The following is a 26,868-nucleotide window of genomic DNA, read 5'->3' as shown; positions in this document are numbered from 1 at the left end:
ACAGTTTTGAATGTCAGGGGGCTACCATATCTTACTTTGAAGTATTCCTTATATTAAAAAAATGTCATGTAGAACATTGATTTCTAAAAATAGATTGTTGAACATAAAAGTAAGTTTGATATATGCAGTAAAAAACAAAATAATAGGCCAAACTTGAAACTTAATACAGTAATCTTATCCTTTCATTTCTCAGCCTGAATTGTTTATTATTCTTTTGTGGGTGAGTGTGTCTTATTTTTTAAGAGGCAGCCAAACTTACTTGCATGGAAGACATGTTGGCTCAGCAGATCCTTACTGTGGGATGTTCATTTATGTTTTACTACAGTGTTGTCTGTGCTCACTAGGGCTGGTCTCAGCACACTGAATGCACTAGGGGCTTATTATGCAAGGTGAGGTGTTCATTCAGAGATGCTACCGTGCTACTGGCCCTTGGTAAAGAGCTTGTGTGGCATTTTAAAACCAGTCAGGTGCCTCTGACTGCTTTTTGAAAACCGTCCACAATCCGCATCATTCTCATCTTTCACTCAGAAGGGAAGCGTGACCTGTGACATTTATGAAAGGGCAACATTGGTCTCCAGTGGGAGGATCTCTGACCTCATCTTTGGCAACCTTGTAGCCCAGAGACACGAGCTTGCGTCCCCGCAGAGGTGACCCATCGGAGGATTAACACAAGCGGCAATGCCTAAAGGACAAGCATCAAAGGGTGACCTTACCGGCCGTCTGTCAGTACTTCTCACAGCCGCAGGGCTTTGATGCTTCTTGCTGCTTGTGCACAAAAACAGGAGAACAACATCATCAACTTGCACAGCTGCACACAAAGCCAAGTACAGCCAGGCCTATTGATGGGCCTAAAACACACAGTCAGCAGAAATGCAGAAATGCAGACAGATCCTCAAATGTGGGTGCAAAGCAATGCTGGGTTACATAAGAGAACGTGACAGGCTTTCATCTAAGGAAACAAGGTAGAATGAGAGAAAGAAAGAGAGATAGAGGGAATTGATGTAAAGGAGAAGAGGGAGGAGGCTGTACTATTTTTGAGGCATTTAAACCCCCCCCAGTAATTTTTGCAATACAGCAGCGCTGTGTTGTCTTTAGGGACTTTCTCTATTTCTGTTTCTTAGAGGATAGTCCCCTTTAAGGCCAAATGCTGCTTAGAGCCTAGAGTGTATATTGTTTTAATACAATAGACAGGAAGCCATTGCACACATCACATTTATTATAGTTGTTATGCTTGCTTTATTGTGTAGTTTCTGTGTGTGTGTGTGTGTGTGTGTGTGTGTGTGTGTGTGTGTGTGTGTGTGTGTGTGTGTGTGTGTGTGTGTGTGTGTGTGTGTGTGTGTGTGTTTCATGCAAGCATTATAACATCCTTACAAATGTTACAATGCAATTGAATAGCAGCACTAGGTCAAAACCTGAAGTGATAGAAAAGATACTGCATAGTTTTATTAACTCCTGATTGTATCAATTACTAATCCCTGCCTCAGACCTTCACATTAAAGTGTCCATAATTCATGGGTATTTTAAAAACAGCAATAAAAATGGGCTGAATCAACTGATTTCTTAATATCTCATATTTCATGAAAAATAATAAATATTTATTTGCTCATTAAATTGGACTGAGGCCAGATGTGCTAGGAGCTCTGGAGTTTGAAGACAACAACAGGTCAATATCACACTCCAGAGGTCACTAGTCATCTCTCTGGAGTTCGGCCATGCATTGTTAATGGACAAAGATGGAGTGCATGGTTGCTGACTGGCACTGGTACAGCTTGCAGTGTTTAACAGGTTTGTACCAGACTTACAAATGCTAAAAATTAAAAAATGCTAAAGTTTTAAAGCAACACAGGCAGCAGCTTTACTTGTTTATAAGGGATTATTAGATATGCTTTAATCTGTCCTTTGCAGTTATAGATATCAGCGTAAACAAATTCAGTTTCATCTTTGTTTTGCTTAAATCTGTTCAAAAGTTGTCCAATTGTTCTGCAGGAAAACAAACCATTGTGGAGATGCACTTTTCACGCTGGGCACTTTCACTATTAGATGCTGCACATGTTAACGAGGAAAGAAGTGGGCTATCTCGGGTGGGGAGCTAGCCTTGGTCCTGGCGTGCAGTCTGTGAGACCGCGGATGCGCCTCAAGTGTTTTGTCTCGCTGTGAGCCCTCGTGTGTAGGAGTCCGTGGACGAGGCCGCACTGCTCACCTGTGTAGCAAGCCAGGACACGCTGGGGAGGTGGGGGGTGCCTGGTGAAAAAACTGCACTGCAGAAATAATTTTGAATTTGACTGTAAGGTACAGTGTGCTGTAATTCTGAGAGAGCAGCTCGGTGCAGCAAAGACACTGAAATTGAATTAACACCCACTGTGTTTATGTAAGTCCAGCTGCACACAGTTCAACTGCAGAGTTTTTGCTGAATGAGGATCAATTTTTCTGTAATAGTCAAAAAAGTCAAAAGGTTTTTTATCATACAATACTGTTACTAAAACTAAATGTAGATGAATAAAAAATGTAAGAAGATTGATGCTGAGTTGTATTATTTGATTTCTTTCCATACGATCAGATGGAGGCCATTGATCTTAGGGGTTAAGTTTAACAACTATTGATGCTATGCATCACTAATACTTGAGAGAGAGACAGAGTGACATAGAGAGAGAGAGAGAAAGGGTGCCTCAAAGGAACATCTGTCACTCGCTGAATCACACCAGATCTCTGAGAAGGAGTGTACATTATTTTACACTTACTGATCCATTGTTTTTTAAACAGAGAACTTGGCCATTTGTCTTGACAAATGACTATTACATATTCAGTATGTAATAGTATAGAGTGTTCCCAAATGAGTGGGGTGACACGCTCAGAAAAAAAAAAAAAAATTCAGATAAAAAAACTTCAGAAAAAGAAAAGATATTTACATGTTAACAAAAATATTTTAAAAATGTATTACAGTTTATTATAAGTGACTTATATTAAATATTTAGGGTGAAGCAAATGAAGTCTAAATGATTATAGAAAAGTAGATGAGGATAAGAAGACAAAGAAGGAGAAGAAGAGAAAATAAAACAGAGTCCATTCTCTTTGTGTTAAAACTGCTCCAGTGCCTGAGCAAAGGCTGCTACAGATGGTTGGTTTATGCAGCTATTTCGTGCAGCTTGCAAAGAATTCACCTCCAGTCACGCCTACCAAGGACTCGTCTCCGGCTTTCCAAAGGATCCAGATTTAGAGCCACTGCCTGTCAGCGCTGGTTTCAGAGTTTTTCCATTTGGATGCTTTTTTGCTTGTCAACTAAATACCTGCACAGAGTGCATCACAGCTACAAACTGTCTCATGCTCCAAATAGAGAACAAATGATTTCTTTCGTTTCAAAACAAAATGAGGGGCAGTTTTTATTTTATGCATATTCTTTGTATTAAACATTATTCAGTGTCCTTCAAAAAAATGTAAATTAAATTTTAAAATGTTTTACATTATGTTATGGTACAATGTTGTAACTGTAATTATAATCAAATATAGTGAAACGTGCATACAGTACAGAACAGATGGGGAAACATCACAGATCCATTCAGTATATTATGTTATTCAGTGTATTATGGTATAATTAATGGTGCAGTTACTTCTTCACAGAGGTAAATGACGGTATTACCAAGTATCAGAATGCATCCATACCATGATACAAGCACAACTACCTCTAACAACAGTAGTGGTGATACAAAACTTATTCAGTATGCTATTTCTAAGAGATACCAAGGAGCCTAGAGGACAAAGTCATAAATCAGTGTGTCCTGTGCTGTTAGTTCCTATGTACATTTCCACCAGAGAGGTTGCAGTATTGAAGTAAGCGAAACCCTGCATGCCCGTTACTGTGTACTGTCTCAGGCAGACCATTCTGCGTGAAGAGTAGCTGACAACACCCCTGGTGTGCTCCAGTCTTACACCACCCAGTGCTTCTCCTCCTCATGTGCACCACCCACCTGGATCAGGATCCTTTCAGGAGCTTTAATAATGTAGTAATGTTAAGTAGAGTTACACAACGCCCATTACCCACACCCACCCACTGATGCTGCCGCTGGAGTAAGGGTGGCCCCATTCAGGTACTGGGCCCCACTTATTAGCAGAAACTAGGGTATCTTTAGCTGTATGCTACTGAAGGGCCCTCCTCATAAGCTTGGGAAGAGAGATGCATGGAAAAGCATTTTAGACTCTGAGAGGAGAGGAAATTGGACTGGTGCCCCTGCACTTCAGTGGGGCTAGTCATATGATGCTAGTTCATTGATTCAATGGTGCAGACAGTTGGATTTTTAGATTCAAAAAGTGCAAAGATTTCAAAACAAATGACTAAAAATCCATTAGAAAAGCATATATTGAGACCAGCTGGCAATTAAGATGAATTATTATTTGTTGCAAAAAAACCCCACAAAAAACCCAAAAGCAATGGGAAAAACAAACAAACAAGCAAACAGACAACAGATAAACAAACTATAAACACCAACAATCATGAAGGAGGCATGGCAAAACAATGATTGATTTCTTCTGTGACATAATAGCTTCCTATCTTGGCTCCACCTAGCTCAATTCCTGTAAGGAGCTGCTTCTATTTATACTGAATTAAGTGAGGTATTGACTGGTGAACGGTATGTCTGTATGTTGGTCATGCTACTGGGTATTATATGCTTTCGTCCAGCCTCAAACTGAGCAGTTGCGCTGTTATGTTTATCACTGTAGGCTGTGATGTTCTTTCTAAACAAAAGCATTTTAAAGGATTTATACTTATACTTGCCAAGATTTACAAAAGACTATGAAAACAGAAGAACATCCAGTCAAATGATTAAACTTCAGTTAAATGATTAAATTTAGTCAGTGGAGGATTGAATGAGTGCTAGCTTTCCTTCTTCACTCCTTCCTGTTTTTTTTTGTCTCTCTCTCTCTCTCTCTCTCTCACCTGCAGTGGGTGGCATTCGCCTCTCTGTTCTTCATCCTGGTGTCTATAACCACGTTCTGCCTGGAGACACATGAGGCCTTCAACCCCATCATCAACCGCACAGACATTGACCCGCTGGACAACACCACGCGTATCTACCAGGAGACGGAGACCGAGGTCTATCTCACCTACATCGAGGGCGTGTGTGTGGTGTGGTTCACCTTTGAGTTCCTCATGCGCGTCACCTTCTGCCCCGACAAAAAAAAATTTGTCAAGAACACGCTCAACATCATTGACTTTGTTGCCATCCTGCCCTTCTACCTGGAGGTTGGCTTGAGCGGCCTGTCCTCCAAAGAGGCGAAAGACGTGCTGGGCTTCTTGCGTGTGGTGCGCTTTGTTCGGATCCTGCGGATCTTCAAACTAACGCGCCACTTCGTGGGTCTGCGCGTGCTTGGCCACACACTGCGCGCCAGCACAAACGAGTTCCTCCTCCTCATTATCTTCCTCGCCCTGGGCGTGCTCATCTTCGCCACCATGATCTACTACGCCGAGCGTATTGGCGCCAAGCCCAACGACCCGCGTGCCAGCGAACACACGCACTTCAAGAACATCCCAATTGGCTTCTGGTGGGCTGTGGTCACCATGACCACGCTAGGCTATGGGGACATGTACCCACAGACGTGGTCAGGGATGCTGGTGGGTGCTCTTTGTGCCCTGGCCGGTGTGCTGACCATCGCCATGCCTGTGCCCGTCATCGTCAACAACTTTGGGATGTACTATTCGCTGGCTATGGCCAAGCAGAAGCTGCCACGGAAAAAGAACAAGCACATCCCCCGCGCGCCACAGCTGGGCTCCCCGAATTTCTGTAAATCGGGCATGAACTCGCCCCATCACAGCACGCAGAGTGACACGTGTCCGTTGGCTGCCCAGGACGAGGTTTTAGAAATGAACCGAGCAGGTAGGAAACCCTTCAGGGGCATGTCCGTCTGAAAAGAGACCGGGCTGAATAGCCTCAGGCTAGGAATGAGAGTGACCCCCTCCCCCCACCCATTCCCTCCCTCCTGCCTTACTGACTGTCTGCACCGCTCTCTCAGCTTGATGCCTGCTGTCACACTTGTGGCCTGAATGCAACATTTTTCTCACTTACCAAATCAACCAGGCAACTGCAGCATGTCAGCCTCTGGCAGCATTCCAAAACCAGCCATTCAGCATTCTCCCATTCTGTCCATGCACACGCACGCACACACACACACACACACACACACACACACACACACACACACACACACACACACACACACACACACACACAGTGCCACTTCAAGCCTTGCTCCACACCACACACCTTTAAGAAAACAAACAAAAAAAACAAACCTGTGAAATGTCCTACTCTGGCACATTTGGAGGTGAACTGAACTCCTAAAGACAAATCATAGCACACTCATTGGGCTCTAGCATAGATCCATGCTAGATTGATGTAATTGATTATGTGTGTCACTGAGCATGGCTTCTTTGACTGAGTGGTGGAAGTGTATAGATGAGGGAATGCAGTCAATAATGGCACCTAAGCCCTTTCATCACACCACTGAGTGCTGTAGCCAGAGGACCTCTTTCCTCTTTCTCATTAGTGGGAGCATATACCCATGAAGCTATGTTGTGGTTATTAGATGGCAATGAGTCATATACTACACCCATGGCCAAAAGAAAGGGCCAAAACCAAAATTACATTTAACGGTCTGAACAACAAATCAATGGTCAGCAAATAAACCCTGTACCACCATTTCCTCATCACTGCTTGTCACAGCTCATTGCTGCGGTGAACTGTGGGAGCAAAAAGCAGGAAACAGGGAAATTCACTTACATAGTGTTCTTGTACACAGAGGTAAAATCATGAAAAGATCTAAATGTTTGATCTAAGATTCAAACTGGTTGTTTAAAAAAATCCAGTTATTTGCCACTGAGACAATTAAAAGCTTGATATTATGCAATTTTGGGCTTGGCCCCAGGAGCATATACACTAGAGGTGAAACCTGAAAAGCTCTCTTGGGCCTTGATCCCAGGCAGTTTTACATTTATTTTTTACATTTTTAAAAACTTTTATCCAAAGCATCATACTTAGCAGTGGTGGTGCTTGAAACAGCAGCCGTTTGATTACTAGGCAAGTAATTTAACCACTCACTGTGATACCTATGCATTTGCATCTGTACCTGTGCACCTGCCATTAGTCCAGAGACAGCTATCTGTTCTCATTGATCCTTTCAAGTGGCAGCGGCACACATTGACACACAAATGCCGCCCCGTTCTGTGTCTTAGTGAGAATGTATCTGTTCTATGCTGGGTTCTTACACAAGTGAGTGGTTTGCAGCAAGAGCAAGATAAGACAAGTTCCTTCACAGGTACTCAGAGACTGTCTGGATATAAGGGGCAGAGGGAGGGAGAGAGGGAGAGAGGGAGGGAGAGGGAGGGAGAGAGGGAGAGAGAGGGAGGGAGAGAGGGAGAGAGAGGGGCTCCCTCCTCTGCCAGGTCTCTGTGTGGAGGGGATTTCCCCACCCCCAGGCTGCAGAGCTAATTATACTGCATATGTACTCATGCAAATGGTTGCACTATAGACACACACACACATGCACAAAGGCACACCTGTAGTCACCAACACCAGCTTGCTCAGATAGAAATAAGCACACACACATGCACGCACATACACACACACACACACACACACACACACACACACACACACACACTTAATTTACTTTAAATACTGATAAACACTGAGAAGTAAATGAGTCACATTACATTCAGTGCAGAAGCGAATAAAAACTGCTTGTTTTCCCTGTCAGTGGAGATGTAGTCCTAGTAATTAATGATAGGGTTTTCAGGGTTATGCATCTGTCAGTGTTACACTTCATGACAGTTGAAAGAGAAGCCAGTGTTTCAAATAAAGTGTGCATGCCATTAGGCAAACCACTCGAATACCACTTACATTTTACAGTTTTATCCAGAGCAACTTACATATTTCAACCATGCTGCAGAGCAGGCAGGTGCAGTACCAGCACTCTTAGTGGTATGGCATAGCACACTTGCACCAGATGGGGATTGATCCCCCTGCAACCCACTACACCACACCAACCACATACACTGCCACATAAAAAGGTATAGCCTGTTTTTCATGGGTTTGCCAGTTATTGGTACTGTGCCTATAAATGGAGTAGCCCGTTTTCACATCTACAATCTTATGTGTGTAAGTGTACCCATTCTTTAAAAATAGATGAGTTGAATCTCTATTTCAGAACCAATGAATGGACCTAGAAAGTGCCTGTCAGGGCCAGTTTGTGCCTGTCAGCCAGTGAAAAAACATGCCTGCCAGCCTGTGAATCCCCTAGCTGATAATGACTATTTATACATTAGTACATAACGAAAAGCACCATTTCTGGGTACATTAACAATTCAGCAGTGTTTCTTTTCAAATTTGTGGAACTAATTTAGTTTTAGGTGTTCAGAAAAGAAAAGAAATCTGAGAGAATGAGGTGTAGATAATTGCATTATTTCACCGTTATGATGAAGGGAGCCTGTGACAGGTGCTGCACTGAATGAACTCAGTGAATAAGGATGTCACTATCAGCAAAGAGGGATAGCAGTGAGTCATCACAGAGAGAGAGAGAGAGAGAGAGAGAGAGAGAGAGAGAGAGAGAGAGAAGTAGTGTCATACTATGATGCCATAAAAGCATCCTGTAGTATTCACTGGTTATGACCTCCCATTCTAGTCAAGGCATTATGGAGAATTTAGGCTGCAGCAGTAGTTAGTGAGATTGCCAGCTCTACAGAAGCTGATCTCTTGTTTACTTCATTCTAGTCAACCCCCCCCCACGCCCCCCCCCGCCCCCCGCCCCCCCCCCCCCCCCGCCCGCCCCCCCCCCACACACACACACACTCAAAAAAAAAATTATTACTGTGCAGGAGCATGTTGCCATGGTGACAGTGTCTAAGCAACCACACAATAGGAATCAGGCCCTGCACCTAGCTGCAATCATTCACTCGACCTGGACGACTTCTGTACCATTCACTTAGCACTGCACAACACACACTCACACCCAAAGGCAAACTACTGCACTGGCGTGTTAATTCATGCTGGCACCCAGCCCAAGTCAGGCCATAACTTTTCTTGTCCAACAATTTGATGAACATAAATAGTTCAACACTTTAGGTTAAGGACTAGTAATCAGAAGGTTGCTAGTTCCAGTCCCACCATTGCCAAACTACACGAGGTTAGGGCCAAACAATGCCCTTAACCCGCAGTTGCTTGTATTGTAGTTGGTAACAATTGTAAGTTACTTTGGACAAAAGTGTCTGCTAAATTCCATAAAGGTAAACTAGCTATGACACTAACACCCTTTTTTCTTTTAATGCATGAGAGCATAACCATGAAGCTGTTAGAGTTCGGAGAATGTGCATCGTCTGTCTCTCTCCCTGGTCATGTCGGCACTGGCTGTTTGTTACGCTGCATAGAACTCTGCATTGTCTGTAAATGGCACAAGGGGAAGAAGCTGGCCAATCAGATTGAGCTGCTTGACTCCGGGTACGGAACCATGAGAAACAGGAGCACAACGGACAGATGGCATTTGTTAGACTGGCAACACACACACACACACACACACACACCAGCTTTTTAAATCTGCTATACAAATAGTTGCTTGTATACACATACACACAAACACACACATGTACAAAAACAGATGCTCCTTCATCATGTTGCATGAGAATTAAGTTTAGATGAAGTGAAGAGAGAATTCTAGGTGCTGAAAAAGAAACACTACTGTTGAAACGCACACACCTCCCTCTCTCTACACACTCATTACTGCACAGGTGTCATATAGGGATCTAGTGGAACAAGGGACCTTTGCGCCTGGTCCCAGACAACATTCCGTGCATTATTAGTATCTTTATACTGAGGATGTCCAATCCTCCACAAAGTTTAGTTCCAGCCCAAGTGTAATGTGTGTTTTAGATCGTGAGGGCCTTCCTAATCTCCTATTTGAAGCAGTATTGTAAGGTTTGTGGTGCAACTCTACAGAATGGTGGCAGGAAGGTGTGTGTGTGTGTATGTGTGTGTGTGGGTGTGTGTGTCTGTGTGTCTGTGTGTGTCTGTGTGTGTGTGTGTGTGTGTCTGTGTGTGTGTGTGTGCACACACGCATGCGCACGCATCAGTAAGGCAGAGCGGAGGATGATGCTTCGTGCTCCGTTTGTGCTGCCGTGTGACAGCTTGGAGCAGAAATAGCCTGGCGGAAGTAGGGTAGTCCTGACGGGGCCCCTCGCTGAGGTGCTCCATGTCGGGTCCCTTGCTTCAGGCACCCTGTCTTCCTATGTAAATAAGGCTGGCTGCCTGCATGGTGGGACTTGGCCTCTGCTCCTTCATCCACTCACTCGTAAACAATACGTCACATGTCATGGACATGCAGTCCAGTGAAGCTCCGATTGGGAGTGTTTGGAGCATGAGCAGAATGCCACATGGACATGTGACATTTGCAGTCACGTGCTGCTAAACACGTGACGTTGAAAGGCGATGTGAGAGATTGCCCCGTGAAGTTGTTATTCACAGGAAACACACTCACACCCTTTACCCACATACCCACACTCCTCATAAACCTGAGCACCCCCACACACAAACAGACACACGTACATATAGATACACACACACACACACACACACACACACACACACACACACACACACACACTGCACATCTCAGTTTATTAGCACAAGAAACAAGAAAAGTTTTGTGAACCCTTTGGAAATTCTGGATTTCTGAATGAATTACTCCTAAAATATTGTGAACTTTAACATAATTGTAAATAAAGATGTTAATCCCACAAAAACGAGGGTAATTTGAGTCATTAATGCAGAAATACAATGTGCTCACAAACGTTTCCTCATAACTTACAGATTACACAGAAGATGTATATTTTAGGAACCCAAAGGCGGTAGTGGCGAAGGGATAAACAGTGGAAAACGAGTGACAGCAGGAATGCCTCTATTCATTGAGCTTTGTTAACGATGACTCATCCTCCACCTCCCTTGCCTCCGCCTTATTCCTCCATCCCAGAAGGTTGGCGTCAATTTTCAATGCTTCCTCCTTGTGTGTGTGTGTGTGTGTGAGAGAGAGAGAGAGAGAGAGAGAGAGAGAGAGAGAGAGACACACACACACACACACACACACAGAGAGAGAGAGAGAGAGAGACACACAGAGAGAGAGAGAGAGAGAGAGAGAGAGAGAGAGAGAGAGAGAGAGAGAGAGATAGAGGTATGTGGTGACTGTGTACCTATCTACTCATTCGTGCACCCAGAGATACAAATATGCATGCGTGTGTGTGTGTGTGTGTGTGTGTGTGTGTGTGTGTGTGTGTATGTGTGTGTATCTGCATTGCTGCATGTGTGTGAGTGCGTGACCTGTGGCTGTTCAGAGAAAGGGAGCTGTTTCAGGTAATCTGAGCAGGGTTTATGGGAGAGAAAGTGAAATTTATGCTGTGCTTGGAGATAACATCCTCTGGCTTTACTACAGGATACATTCTACATTTAATCCTAGCACAGATTATAATATACAGGTACTGGCAACACCAATAAGACTGAAGCTATATCCACTTTATGTGATATAAATTATTTTTGTCAAACCGGCTTGACACATCTGTTATGGATAACCTTCAAACTGTCACATCTTGACAGTGGTTGTTGATCTATGCATGGAATTAATGGTGTAAAGATCACGTGGCTGGATTTGTGCCAGACCCTGACTCTCAGGGGAGCCTTGCTCCCAAAGAGGAGCTTTCTCGCACTGAAATGTCCCCTCGTCAGTGCAGTCGCCGAGGCAGAAGCTCGAAGGCTGTGCATGCCAGAGAGTGCCCAGGCGGACAGGCTGGTTGCCATGCAGCGCTGCTGTATTTTCCACTACAGTCTGAAGCTCCAGATCTGCGCTGCTCCTCTATATTTAGCCCTTGTCCAATGCTTCTGGCTGCCTGCTAATCAAATGGGCCCATGCACACTCTCATTTATCTTTCAAATGAATGTTTGCTTCATTTTCTTTTTTCCCCGTTTTATCTTGTAATATGGTATGTTCCTTGAGATTTGAATGGTAAATAAATTTATGTATGAAATATGTCTAATGTTTGCATAGTTATTCTCCATATTGTATTATTCCTGCAGCATGCTGTTGTCGGCCTTCCCCTAGACGCTACACAGTTCAGTGTATGAAAAATAGCAGGAAGACATAGAAAGATGTGAAAGATGAAAGATGAATAACATAGATGTCAATCCCAGAGGAAGAAAGAAAAGACTTTATATGGGATTTCTTGCTCTTTTCTGGTGTGAATATATTAATATATAAAGCCATTTTTTGGTGTTACCAAGAGCCCTAAGGAAATTTATCCAGCAAAGAATGAGTGTGCTATCCTGATGCATTTCACTGGCTCTTACAAAAAAAAATCCCATACAGAAGCATTAAACTCATCTACCAACGTATCCTCCAACCCTATAGAGGACGCTGTCCCTCCTTCATCCCCCCCCCCCCCCCCAACCCTGCTATGAGGCATGCAACCAGCCGAGCTTAGCGCCTGAGCCTGCCTTCTCTCACGTGTGCTTGTGTGTTCGAAGATCCCAAAGTGAACGGCGAGGCAGCCAAGGCAGCGCTGGCCAACGAGGACTGTCCGCACATAGACCAGTCTGTTTCCCCTGAAGACGGCCAGATCTTTAGCCCCTGCGAACCACGGAGGGACACCCCGTGTTTCCTTCTGAACATGGCTGGCCAACCCACACACGCCGGCACCCGAGTGAGGAAGGGTACGTAACGGCTCACCCGAGCCATGGCTTCGCATACACACACGTGCGTGCACACACACACACATACATACACACAGACACACACACACACACACACACACACACACACACACACACACACACAGCCCACAGATCACACACAATATTTACATTCAAAAGCCATAAACCACAAGACATACATTTAGAAGTCCCAAAACTGCACTCAAGCAGAGCTCTCCCATACCAGAGAGACAGTGAGGAGCCTTGCACAGGTCAGCAGTTTTAAAAGTGAGGAGATTAGAGGCCTAACAGATAAGGCTGCTGCATTCCAGAATCTCCATTTTAGCATGATTTTCTCCTGCAGAACCTAGTCAGCAATCTACTAACAGGATCTACTCTTTTATTTGCACGTCATGATTCCACCAACATTAATCCTATTTGCACTCTGCTCATCTTTCAAACATGCTATCAAGACAGCTCTTTTCAGTTCTCACATTTAATTCTCATTGATTCCATTAGATGCTAATGGATAAGACACTACCATGTACCTTCACAGCACTGTACGGGCTACATTCCTCCAAGCCGCTCTTCTTTTCTTAACATGCAACACGTTTGTTCTCCTAATGCCACGTTGCGTTCAGTTCAAGCTCACACTGACGCACATACAGCTGCCTCCTGAGGGCCAACCTTAATCTTCCCTTTTTTCTGTTTTTTCTTTGTCGTTTGTTTGTTTTCGTATACTCGTTACCTCCTCCACTGGCCCATCTGTCCGTTCTGTCCACGTGTGTCCACGTGTGTCCCTCCCTTCATTTTTCCCCTCCTTTGCCCCCATCCTCTATCGGGGGCCCGGTTGGCTTGTGGCAGGAACGTTCTCAGGGAGGTCAGGGGGCGAGCCAGCCGGCTCCGCGCTCGGGCCGCAGGGCTACCCGCTGCTGCAGCTAGGCTGGACACATGGCCAGGAGGATGGCCATGCCCGAGTCACCACCTGACCCCCGGCGCCCCGCTTTTAATTGTATGCCGTGGAGTGCCCCGGCATTTTAGCACAGAATTAGCCACTGAGACACCCCCCAAACCCACACCCCCTCCGCCCCCATCATGCCGCAGCTTGTAAGATCACCATCAATTACATCAGATGCACCACAGCGAATCCACAGCGTCAGTGTAAAGGAATAAGTGCACCTTAGAGCTTGCTCACTCGTCTGCAGGCCCCCAAACACACCCAAGGCTCGTTAGGTGAAAATTAGCGTAGGCCATCTCTCAGTCTGAGGTGATGCAACACCGCACTGAGAAAAGCTCAGATCACAGACTGGCACGGTGACTGCGAAAACAGCTTAGTGGAAACCTTTCTATACCTTACACCCAGACCAGAGGTGGCTGTGCGTTTGTGTGTCGGGTCCTTAGCAGATTGGGTCAGTGTCCCTAGGACAGCGATCATACTGCACCAACATGTCACCGATAGCTGAGCACTGTCTCTCTGTGTCACATGATGTCTAGCTCTGTGTGAGCATGCTCTGTTTTACTACACGCTCCCACTCTCACAACCACCACAGGGGTCAGCCCACATCTACACGTCACACAACGCTCCTACACAAAGTGCTGTGTATTCCTGTGTATCCTGTGTGCTGTTCCGATTGTTTTTGTGGAAGCTTTTTTGTGTGCCCATGTGAATGTGTGTTATATACGTAGCCTATACAGGTGAGCGTGAGAGAGAGTGCTCATATGTGTATGGGTGTATGTGTGTGAGTGAGTGGCGCTACTGTGAAGTGAATTCTGTACTTTTCAGTGTGGTTCCGTGACGCATGGTTTGGGGCCAGTCTCTGGACCTTCCTGCATGATCTGTCTTGCTTCTGGGGCTGGTATTGACTGGACGAAAGCACTCAAACAGCAAGAACACAATGGAAAAGCTCATATAATAGCCAATTGGATTTGTGTTCACACTTCAGAATTGACAGAGAGGCCTGGTGAAACAGATGGGACTCTTGGTCTTATTTCAGCCTCAATGGCCATTGTCCTTGGTGCGCATGTCCCAAAGTGTGTCAGAATCTAGTTTCTTTTAAAACATTTGATAAAATGTTGATCTGTGACATCACTTCCTGTCAGATTCTGGACGCAAGTTCGTTCTATCTGGATAGTTGTCACAATCCCTACATATGTAGCTGTCTAACCAATGTACTGGAGTACTAACCTAGGCCATTTCAGGTACAACAAAACAGCACAACAATGTTTATTGATGACTCAAGGGAAATAAACCAATCAAGAGAACCTGAAACTTGCTAGGTTAATCTCATCAGATGGCTATAGAGGAGGGTATAAAGCTTTAGGGTGGTCATAAAAACAAAATTGTAAGTTTGTAGCTTCTCCACATAACCTACAGCTAACCTGAGCAGAGGAGTTTCTCTCTTGCTTTGTGTTCTCTGGTCATCCTTTCACCTGTCGTATACCAGCCTGAAACAAACCCCTCCCCCCGGGCATGTCTGTGCTCCTTCTAACTGCACGAAACCTGACAGCTTGTAAAATGATCCATAACAGCTGACAGTAACTCATCCAAAGAAATAAACCCATCTGGAAAAGGAAAAAAAAAAAACAACTCAAAACAAACTCATGAAAAAACCCACACAGCTCAAAGCCTGCGTATCTCAGACTGCTGTTTGCCCATCTCTCTCCACCGGAACAAAGGTTACCCAAAGTCCAGGAGTGTGGGCTCCATAGCCAACAGGGCCGGGGCTCGGGCGGAGCTGGCGTCGGTGTCCGCTGGGTCCCGTGGTCCAGCGGGCCTCCTGGGGCAGTCCCTCTCCCCGATTCCCTCCGTCCTGTAGGGGGTGAGAGTGGACTGGTAGGGGAGCGGGCAGTCGCACAGCTAGAGCCCTCCACGGTCGCCTCCTCAACCTCTGCTCCCCCTCCTACCTCCCCGTCCTCTGCGGTTGTGAGTCTCCTGTGTCCTCTTCTCCTGGTCCTCGTCCAGGGAGCCATGCTTCTGTCCCGTCCATGGGCGTCCCCTCTCACTGCCCTTCCCTTCGTCGCTTGACTTCGCCCTTCAGGCTTTGCACAACGTCATTAGAAAGAAAGCTGATGTGAAACAAGGAATGTTTCCAAAGTTCTCAGGGAAAGTGTAGGGCATAGGCCTGACTCTCCTATTCATAGTGTCACGCTGCATATCACATGAGTTGGTTAGAGACTTTACGTGTGAAATTGAATACACACTCGGTGTGTTCGTCTAATCCTCCCTCTCGATCATACTTTTTGCACTGTGGCCCTCTCTTGTTCACCAGCAGACAGACACACAGACATATCCATGCAAACCTGCACGCTCTGCTAGCAAAACCTTCACCATGAATCTCTGAATGTAGTGAGTCCGTGGCAACCTGTAGCGTTCTCCGGTCCTACAAGCCGAGACAAGAGGCCCAGAATGGCTGAGCGCTTTTTCTACTTGCAGTGCACCTCTTCTTCCTGGGGCCTTTGCCTCTCGTCTGCCTCTCCACCCGCAGGCCTCCTTTGCTCTCAGCCATGCTCCTCCACTCCTCCTCCACCCTCTGCCTGCAAAATAGGACTTCACCTCTGTCCTGTCCAAAGGTGTCTGACAGCAAGCCCCCACTCCACCCCCCAGTCCAGCCCGCACCTCAAAAAATACCTTTTCCCGCATGCCAGAGCCTTCTGCTCTCTTATCTCTGCTGTCCCCGGCAACTGTCTCTTTGTATTCTCTTCTCCTTTCTGTATGTCTCTGTCCATCCCTCTTTTGCTCTACTCCTTTTAAAAAAAAAAAATAAAAAAAATAATCTGGATTGTGAAAGAAAACGATGGTGTATTTTTTTTTTTCCTGCCATCAACCCTCGTTCGTGAGAAGTCTCCTCCTCCCTCCTGTCACCCTCCTTCCCCAGCTGTTGTCTGAGTTGATCGGCTGCGGGCGAGTGGCAGGACGACCCTGAGCAACCCCGCCCTCCGATGTATTCTCTACCACAGACCCCTGTAAAGAGGAGACTGTCCTAGTTAAGCACATGCAGCCTGAAGTGCTTCGCGTGACCTGAGGGAGACCGCAGAGCGGCCCGGCCAGGGCAAGCAGCCCTGCCCCTTCCCCTGGCGTTGCTTCCCTCGCCGACATATCTTGGCTCCACAGTGGCTTGCGAGCTTTGCCGTCGCTTTCCGGAGGAGAGAGATGAGTAGAGAAAGAGAAATACGTAGAGCGAAAAGAGAGACAGGACAGTAGAAAACTAGTGGCGTGACAAACGAATATTTTCTTCGCAAAGAGATACAGTGTGGGATTTTTTCTGTGTGATGATTCCTCTGGGGCAGCGGGCAACTTGCAGATGAAGATTATTTTAGGGACTGAAGGTGTGGACAATGCAATGACACCAAGGGCATCGTCGAATCTATTGATGGCTCAACGAAGAGTGAAAGAAGATTCATACTCAAAGGTTCATTATAGCTTACAATCCTATGACATCACCTATAATGCCCTTTGTCACAAGTGTAGAAGACTCTTAACAGTACATTTTAGCATGAGTTGCATGGTGATGTATATACAAAAAAAAAAAGAAAAAAAAGTTTACTGCTATTATGAATATATGTATGAAAACAAAAAAAATATATATTTTCTTTCAGAAGTTCTTCACTTTTGCATACGTTTCATGTAGCCATGATAACAAGATGTTCAACGACAGGGTCCTTTCTCCTTAGCAACACGTTCTTCACTTTTTTCTTCCAAATTTTCATTTGTGCTACTAACCACATGTGAACCAGCTCTGGTCATATTGACCTCAAATTCTACGTGAGAGACAAGTGACTGACTGCTGAGGAAGATGAAGTATTTTAGCCAAGCTTTCTATGTGGTAAATTCAACTAACTTTTTCATCTTGTTTCTGTTTGGCATGCTTGTGATACTGGATCTTATTGAAAGAAAAAAAAACTGAGCAAATTTCATTGATATTTTTCTGTTTTATGCTATAATTATTGGTGACTAGATCCTGTGGAGAGCTATAGTAAGCAACTGTTTATTTCACATATTAAGTACAGACTTTTGACAGTGTTATTTTTGAAAAATAAATACAAAAATGACAAAAATGGCATTGTGTTAAAAGGAAGGAGTCAAGATGTGTTTTGCACATCTTTTCTCTCATATCTTTTCTTTTAGGTATAAAATCAATAAAATAAACAATAAAAAATTACAAATGTATATTTACAACATAAGAGCACTGTATGCAATTTAGACCAATGGGAGAAAAGCAGATGCATGCACAATGTTATGCAACAAAAGTTAATAGATACAAGAGAAAATGATTACAATTCTAGCATGAAATAAATTTTGTATGAAACCTTTTAGTAGAGTTTGATGTTTTTTTCACCAAATAGAAAGAACAGATTTTTTTCCTCCATTTCTCTCCTGATATGTGCCAATACTCTCTTTGGCCTGGTGGTAAAAGGGCAAAAAGAGGTCACTGAAAAGGTCACTGAAGGGAGTGAAGAGGAAAAAACCAAAGAGAGCCTCTGGTTGGAGGCAGCATGTGGAACTGCACTTACAGGCATGAACGTAACCGAGACTCTTAACGCTATTACTGATTTTTTTTTTGGTGAACAGCAGGCAAACACGCATGTTCTGACACATCCGTACCCCTGGAAAATGATGCAACTGCACCTGTACATCCGTCCAGTAGAGCGGGGTACTGGGCTTCCACCGCAGCATGGCAGAGACGCATGGTAAAAGGGTCTGCTTTCCCATTCCAAGTTGATGGAGCGCACCGACCCGAACCTCCTGGTCCCCTTTCATCTCCTACCTTTCCTGCTCCCCCGATCCCCCCCCCCCCCTCTCTCTTTCGAGTGCCATCCACCATCCTCGCTCACCTGTCTGTGTGCTTCACCTGTCTGGGTAATAATTGCTGTGTTATCTCTCTTCTCTTCCCCCCCGTCTTTAGAGACTCAGCGGTGTGGTCGGAGCAGGCAGCCTGCAGACTCTGTGTGTGTCATGAATCGTGGTGTTCCAACCACCCTGTGCATGGCTCACAACGCCCCACCCCCCACTCAATAATACTATTTGTTTGTTGTACATAGATGGGTGGCTCAATGGGCTGACAAGGGGGAGTGGCTTATCATGCAGACCCCTCCCACATAGACATTCCTAGAAGAATCTTTGTCGCCTCTCATGTTTTTTGTTTTTTGTTTTTTTTTCATATATCTTATTGTTAACTGTTGTATTTGTGGTGTGATGTGTGTAAGGCTGTTTGGGACGTACATTTGACTGCATGAGTGTCTACATTTGTGTGAATATCTGTGGTGTTAAAAGGCGTTTTTGTGTTTGCTTGTGATTTCCATTGAAAGTCTTCACTCGGTTTTCTCTGTTAGAGCTACTCATTACTATTCCCTTGTATCTGTTACTAAGGACTTCAGCCATTCAGCAGAATGCCTTTTCAGATAGTTTAAAGCACTGTTCTCTGCTGCGTTCCTAGCACTGCACGTGAGTTGCCTTTATTTGCAGTTTGCACTTTCAGTTGTTTTGTTCTATTAGGCCAAAAAGTTTGTTGAATAAGTAGTTGATTGCTGTTTGAACTGAATTTTACATGCCATATAAGATTAGTGACACAAGCTTTACCAAGATATTCATATACAAATATACAAAATAATAATGATTTTGTATTATTCTTTTTTATCTGTTTATGCTTTTTAATGAATGCAACATGAAAATCTGTTTTTTTCTTGCATGTTTTTAGCCATCTAAGGGTAGCAAAATGACTAACCTGAATTTTTTTACATACTGCTGCAAGGATGGTTGTAATTTCCTACTGATCAGATTTTTAAAAATACATGTCCAATCTGTCATATGTCACCCACATGGTGAAATACAAAAAGTGACACTGCTTGTGTTTTTATGATGTACACAGACAAAAACCAGGGTTACAATATGTGCAAATGAACTGCATCATTTATTGCCAAAATATAAAATCAGTGGTGGTTTGGGTAGGAGCACAATAGATTCCCTCCAGTTAATAGGAATTATGAATGAAATTGGTGGGTTGCACAATGATTTTCACTTTGATGTAAGTTATTCTGAAGTACTACTGAAGCTCTTGTCTTTATCTCACAAAATAGCAATTCAGTCACCTATAGACTAATTGCCATATACTACATAAAACACAATGCTCAACTGCTGATTTCTTGAGCTTATAACTTTCAAGACCAGCACTATAGATTAGATACATGCAAAATACACAATATCTTTGATGCTGTAAATTGTATACATGCACACATAAACACTGGCTTAAGAACTGTAGATTCAATATAAGAAAGGCATACGTATGTCTTTATACAATACAAGCCACTATCATAAGTACTGTAGATTAAACACGCACACACACACACAGACCTTTTAAAATAGTATGTCTATGTGTGTCTGCATTTTCATATGTTCTTGCATTTTTTTTACAAGTCAGTGTTGCACTGAGATAAAAACATTTATTATATTGTAAATAAAAGCAAACAGCACGATTTGCAAATATATATATATATATATATATATATATATGATAAATTTCTTTTTTGAAATTCTTCAGTTCAACACTCAGTATCGAAAGGGATAAATGATATGAGAAAGGTCAGTTATGTAACATGTGCATGACAGTTGGCTTTTCTTACACACAGACTTTATTAAGGTGACTGTAAGGCATCTGTTTTACTCTTCAAAGCTCCGATCAGAAACTGATGTCTTCAGACGTCACCATCATGCTTCGTAATGTAGATAAAGGAGGTATGTTTATCATGCTCTCTGTCAGTAAACTCAGTGTTAGACTGGAGGCCGTTGTAAAGACGTTTCTGAGTTAGGTTTTATGAGTATCATGTGAGTATCTTATGAATATATTATGAGTATGTTATGAAGTTGGACCAGTAGGAACAACCAGTGACCTGTACTAGAGCTTAAGAAACTTTAACCTCATGAGATCAAGCGCAGCCAGATGCCAAGATGTTCTCAAATGAGAAGGTGGTGTCTCAGAAGGACTCAGAAGGTGGTGTCTCAGAAGAACTCATAACAGTGGACTTTTTGTTCATGATTTCAATAAAGAGATATAATGATTTATGAAAAGAGAATAAAACATTTCAGTCATTATTTCTTTGTGTAGTTGTTTATCTTTTTCAGGTTGATTCTTTGGACTTTTTGGGGGCTGTTTTCATTCCCATAAACTTTGTCTGTAATGTGTGCTCCCCATAGTACTAAGGCGATTTTTAAGCAACTGTACCTTCAAAAATTCACCTTGTTTTATATACATTCACCTTGATAGCTAATGTGTATGTGTGTGTTCTTTATTCCTTGTTCTGTTGCTGAGCTTTGATCTGTTCAGACGCTATGGCAACCCAGTTACCTAATACAGTAACCATAGCAACACAAGTGTGTGATCTGCTCTCAAGGGTGGCCCATTTCCCTCATGCCTGTGTAGTACAGGGTTTTAGTTAACTATTACCCCCTTCCCCCACCCCATCTCTCATATAAATGAGCCTTTTCAGCTGCTAGAACTTTCTGCAAAACAACAACAAAAAACACACTCTGCTTTCCCTACCTATAAACAGATACTAGAGATCACTACTGCATGTCCAGTGCTGTGGTAATATTGCTATGTGTTGTAGTTTCTCCCCTCTCATATAAAGTGCTTCAGTGTTTTTGTTTTCAGTCTGTGTTTGTGTCCATTTGTGCACATGAGTTTGTCTGTGTGTGTTATCCCAGAGGAAATGCATTCAAGCCTCACCTCACCACATGAATTCCCAAGGCTAACCAATTGCGTGTAATAAAGATTCAGACAACTACAAACAGTGACAGACCATTATGCAAAAATATTTCACAAAACATTTGTATGGCAGCTGGGACGTGAGATGCAAGGACATGCTAAGATTCAAGGGACATGTTAAGTATATACCATGCATCTGAACTTGTCTGAGGCTAGACTAGTTGCGGTTGACATAAAACACGACTGGAAAAATCATCCTGTAACTGTTAGCTGAGAGGGTTCAGTTCAGTTTAGAAGTTAAACATATTAGAATACTGTAAATAACTAACTAGGGCCATTAAAATTCACCACTTAATATCTCAGACTTTGCTTATAAAGGATAATATTTTGCCAGGAACAGTCAAGGGGATTAGTTTGATGATTACTTGTAAACTTGATACATCATTAACCAAAGTAAAATTACACAGTTCAGTTTGTTTGTTTGTGTGTGTGTGTGTGTGTGTGTGTGTGTGTGTGTGTGTGTGTGTGTGTGTGTGTGTGTGTGTGTGTGTGTGCATGTGTGTGTGTCTACGTGACTGTTTGGGTGGCATGGAAGACAGCTTACTTGCAAGTATCTAACAAAAGCTTCATTTTAAAAGTAATGCGCTTATTGGAAGTTGCTTGATACCACCTGATTCATTCTGTTGCTATGGAAACAATGCAAAAACCAACGTGTTCATGCACAAACACACACGCACACACACACACACACACACACACAGACGATCACACTTACAAGTCTCTTCTGGGTGTTGGCTTCGAACTAGGTAAAGAATCAAACTCCCACAGCCCTGTATCTATACCATGGACACTCCCACTACCTACATCCACACTATGGGCTCTCCCACACCCCCATATCTACATTATGGGCTGTTGTGAGCCTCAGCAGTGTAGCAAATAATGGGTACATATCTACACATAGCACACGTACACACACTTCCTTCAGGTAACTACACACACGTGATAGTGACGCAGTGTGGGGCAAAGAATCTCCCATAAGGTGTAATTGGCACAGATTAGGAATGACACACACATACGCACGTACACACACACACAGAGTGAGAGAGAGAGAGAGAGAGAGAGAGAGAGAGAGAGAGAGAGAGAGAGAGAGAGAGGGAGAGAGAGAGAGAGAGAGAGAGAGGGAGAGAGAGAGAGAGAGAGAGAGAGAGATTGCTTTAGTTTAATAATGTTCATTTTGAAATCTCAACCTTTCACAGTTGGGTTTTTCTTAGTTCTTGCTGATTTGATTGGTAGCACATCCTGTTTATTACTGCTGGCACTGAGGTGAGAGATTCTCTTCCAGTTAAAGAAATATTCTCAGCTAAGCGTAGTCATTCAAATCATATCTGAAGTCCAAATTGTGCTCATTTAATTTTGTTCCAGAGCTTTAATGCTCATTTATCTAACATGCAAAAAAATCTTAAGTATCAAGGAAACTATATACTGGAATCATCACACACCTGCCTCAAACTGCCTTGAGGTGGTAAGTAACTTGTGGGTAAGTGACTCTTACTATACCTGCTATCTATAAAAATGGACAAACACATTTTGCATGGCTAATAATGGTAGACCTCAGGAGCAGCCATATATTCCAGTTCTGATAATGATGTATAGTGTCAGAACAGACATAATTAAACCTATTCAAGATTATTTTTACTTTACTGATGTCACACCATATAATTCTAGTTGTTTGGTATAAGCTTCCTTTACTTTTTAACTATGTTAGCCTGATCACTGCTAGTTTAAGCATCAAATTTTGTACAGGGCAGAGGTTCTGGGGGAAACAGACTGTGAATCTGACTGGCTCCTTAACTAACCCTTTAATCCAGGTAATGCTGTCCCAGACTCAGAATTATACCAAGAGCACCAAGAGTGGGTGAGAGGTGCTCAGCTAGATACAGTGTGTTGGGAAAGGCTCTGGCTAGCCAGGGAAGAGATGGAGACACACTGTGATGTGGGCTCCTTCAGCAGGTGGGACCAGGGACGGAGGTACATGGAAACCGCTCCATGAGGAAGCACCATGACCTGTGTTTGAGGACTCCATGCATGACTGGCCACAGATGCTGGTGAAGGTGATTCCTAAAGGCTGGTGAGAAAGGTGCTTTGCATCCAGTCCCTCCATCTTCCCCTGCTGTCATGGCGATCGCCTGGGATGGAACAGCCGGCCTTGAAATTTTAATGTGCAGCAATTAAGCCTTCACCAGTGCTTAAGTGGGTCTCCACACCGGCAATGGAGATGGAGGGTCTCTAGGGCAGGGGTGGTTGGGGGAAGGGAGAGAGGAAGGATGGAGGAGAAGATGGGAATGGAGGGGAAGGGACGAGAGGTGGGTGCAGAAGGGTGGAGAGGTAAAATAGTAGACTAATCAAATAATACCTAAACAAATGATTTTCATAAGTAAACACACTTCTGACCTTCATACACTGATTTCATAAAAGCTCTTTCCCCATATCTGTATGCATGTGCGGCTTTGTTTGCTGAATACAGCCAACTAGGACCATGATTCAGGACCATGAGTAACTGACAGTGTCCGAACCACAAAACCTCCGTGAATCTTGTGTGTTTGTTTGTTTAAGCCCCAGACTAACTGAACAACGCAATATTATCAAGCCAAGGATAAATCAGGTCAATAGAGTCAACTGACTCATTTTACAGTAATATAAAATGTGTGAGGACGTAACCTGAGCATGGAAGTTACGCAGCGCGTCTATAACTGCCACTCATTAGACTAAGACGACGAAGGAGCAGAAGGAAGGAGAGAACAAGAACAAATCAATAATGAGTACAGGGTGGTGGGACTGTGAAAGACAGACCAAAAAGGAGACACACCTACACAGACACACACGCGCATGCTTGCAGATACACACAGATACACAGGTGCCTTTAATTAGTACCGGACCCCAACCCCATGCTTACCCACACTGTGCCTACACAATAACACACTAAACCATTTTCCTACCCACGACAATGGCAAGAGATGAGGTCTGTCATGAAGTCACGTCTTTATTCTTCCTGTCTCTATTACACCGTGATACACTTTTACTCGCGATCTGCCTGCCTGGCTGATCCCAGCGTTTCAGGTGTTTCCTCATTAGGGGAGTAGCGACGGAGCAGTAAAACAAGCTGCTTCTCCAGCCTGTTCACCACTCTGACCCGCGTCCTTCCCGTGGGACTCATCTCCGCTGCTGGGAGACAGCAGTCATTTTCAGGAAACAAGTGCAGCCATCCGCATATTGTCAAATGCTATTGATCAGCTCTGCCTACTCATCCTAGCTGTGTAGTTGTGCCTTGTGCTACTGGATATAGAACAGGGAAACAAAACAGGGTTTCTCATCACCTTGTTAGTCAAGTCAAAGTCAAACTTTATTTATGGAGCACCCTGGATACAGCGTCCCTTCTACACCACGTCAAGCTGGCTCCAACATGGGAGGCCAGGCTTCCAGGTTTTGCCGCTCCAGGCTTCCCAGCAGTTCCTCTGGCTCCACCCACCCATTAGCCAAACCTGCAGCTCACTGATGGGCTCGTTATGACCAATACAAGTGTTGTGAAGTATTTGTTTGTCCATGTGAAGCCTCACATTTGGTCCTATGTGTTACTGAGCCTTTTTCCTGTAGCCTAACATTATCTCCCTGTGTTGGCTTAAAAAACTGTTTGCTGGTTGTTACTTGAAAAAGAATGTAAAAATGAAATAACCTGTGAGGTACCTGAATGTTCCATGACCCCTGCCTATGGTAACGCCTTCGTTCATTGGGAACTACAGGCAGGAACAGGCAGGAACCCATACCCAGAGCTGTCTAGGATGAGCTAAACAGAAGAGTGTTACAGTAATCACGCCTACTGGAAATAAAAGCATGCCTGAAGATCTCTGTATCGCTTTGGCAGAGAAAAATGTAATAGGATAGGCTGTGTTTGGGTTTCTCATCACCTTGTACTATTAGTCATGTTACTTCTGGGAGAAAAAAAAGCAATATAAGTTTGGCCAATCAGACATCCCGATCGCAGCCTGAGACAGTGTCACCTGATCCAAAGGGAAAATGAACCCAAAAACAATTTGTTGTTGTTTCCTTATTACATCACTGTATCATCTTTTCTCAAAAGTCACAGAAGGTCCTGTAAGAATGACCTTTTAACTCACATCATCTCTTTGAGACACATTTTTATCCCGATCGCTGGGCTTTCCCCTGAGGTGTGTAAGTGCAATCCACTCAACTTTAACTTCGGTGCTCCACTTAACAACAGCATTTAAAGAATAGCTACAGTTCCGCTAACGCTAACAGCATCATTGCAAGATGTATATTGACTAGTCTGTGTGTCTGTGGCATGTAGAGTACATTTCCCATTCAAGATGGCTTCCTCTATCCCAGGGGCTGCATAGCCTCAAGGGCATTGCTGAAGTACATGAAAATGTGCAGTCTGGTTTGGAATTTAAGGCAACTCCTGTTTCCTGTGATGTAGGTGCCTCAGGAGTGTGGGCCAGGCACTAGGCACAAGAGAAACCAAAGCTCCATCACTGCTCTCCATGGAATCTGTGTCAGGACTGAAATGGTACCATCAGCCAACGTGACACCACACATCGACCTGACCTGAAATCTGCCAGCGTTAGGGGCTCTCCGCATAATGCACACATGTGAAAATATGTAGAGGCAAACAAGCTGGTGTCCAATGAACCAGTTTTTACTGCCCTGCCACTCGCGCATCCAACTGCATTCAGATCATCAAGCTGCTACTGGGAACTTATAAAACCAGGCAAGCCACATAAATACTGAATGCAGAGGTACTTGTTTCTCTCTCTCTCTCTCTGTGTGTGTGTGTGTGTGTGTGTGTGTGTGTGTGTGTGTGTGTGTGTGTGTGTGTGTGTGTGTGTGTGCGCGCGCATGTGTTTTAAAATTAATCTTAGAATGGGTACATACACACACGCTGCATACTGCATACATGGAGATCAAATATAGCATCATATAGCTAAGATTACACGATTATGAATGCATCCATATTAGTCAAAAACAAATCCTGACTCACAATATAAAGTATGCACATTCTCTCCCCTAAAACAGTATCTCAAATGGTTTACATTCTTACTGTTGCTGTTGTTGTAGTTGTTCAGATGGCACCATACTTCCCTCTGCTGGTTGAATAAGTACACTGCACTTTGAGAAGCGGTCTTTTATCTGAGATGCACACAACTTATGAATCGCTCCTATATCAATACTTAGGAACAATATGTTAATGGTAATTACACAGCCACTGCAGTGGTAAACAAACTTTATAACCAGAATGACTCTAAGTGATTTTTACTATTTTATCTTAATGTTTTCTTCGATCGGATACTCTTAGACTCTTCTCATTCTCTCTTTCAGTTTGCAGTGGTTTATTTCTCTCTGCAGAAGAGCATCAGACAGAATCCTATTTAGGAATGTAAATT

The 26,868-nt window shown here is 43.8% G+C and overlaps 1 protein-coding gene across 9 annotated transcripts in view; it reads left to right on the top strand.

Moving 5' to 3' along the window:
• Nucleotides 1-20,799, top strand: part of kcnc1a (potassium voltage-gated channel, Shaw-related subfamily, member 1a) — a 32,110-nt gene extending 11,311 nt beyond the window's left edge. Inside the window, exons 2-7 of one of the 9 annotated variants that reach the window (XR_014119553.1) lie at nucleotides 4,937-5,867; nucleotides 12,549-12,734; nucleotides 16,555-17,122; nucleotides 17,448-17,536; nucleotides 18,283-18,401; nucleotides 18,617-18,636. Coding sequence is in view for 6 of the 9 variants with exons in the window: in XM_081706229.1 (XP_081562355.1) it covers nucleotides 4,937-5,867; nucleotides 12,549-12,734; nucleotides 18,283-18,752 (1,587 nt within the window). In the remaining 3 variants the exon portion in view is untranslated. Of the gene's footprint in view, nucleotides 1-4,936; nucleotides 5,868-12,548; nucleotides 12,735-13,577; nucleotides 15,365-15,389; nucleotides 18,020-18,282 lie in introns of those variants that run through there. The other 8 variants (XR_014119551.1, XR_014119552.1, XM_027017696.3 and 5 more) reach the window with 8 other exon arrangements.
• Nucleotides 20,800-26,868: the final 6,069 nt, after the last annotated feature.

This window comes from Electrophorus electricus, chromosome 23 (genome assembly GCF_041902795.1).
Source record: "Electrophorus electricus isolate QZ-2024a chromosome 23, ASM4190279v1, whole genome shotgun sequence".
Classification (NCBI taxonomy): domain Eukaryota; kingdom Metazoa; phylum Chordata; class Actinopteri; order Gymnotiformes; family Gymnotidae; genus Electrophorus; species Electrophorus electricus.
The sequence above is the reverse complement of the archived record's forward strand: the minus strand, read 5'-3'. Positions and strand labels throughout refer to the sequence as shown.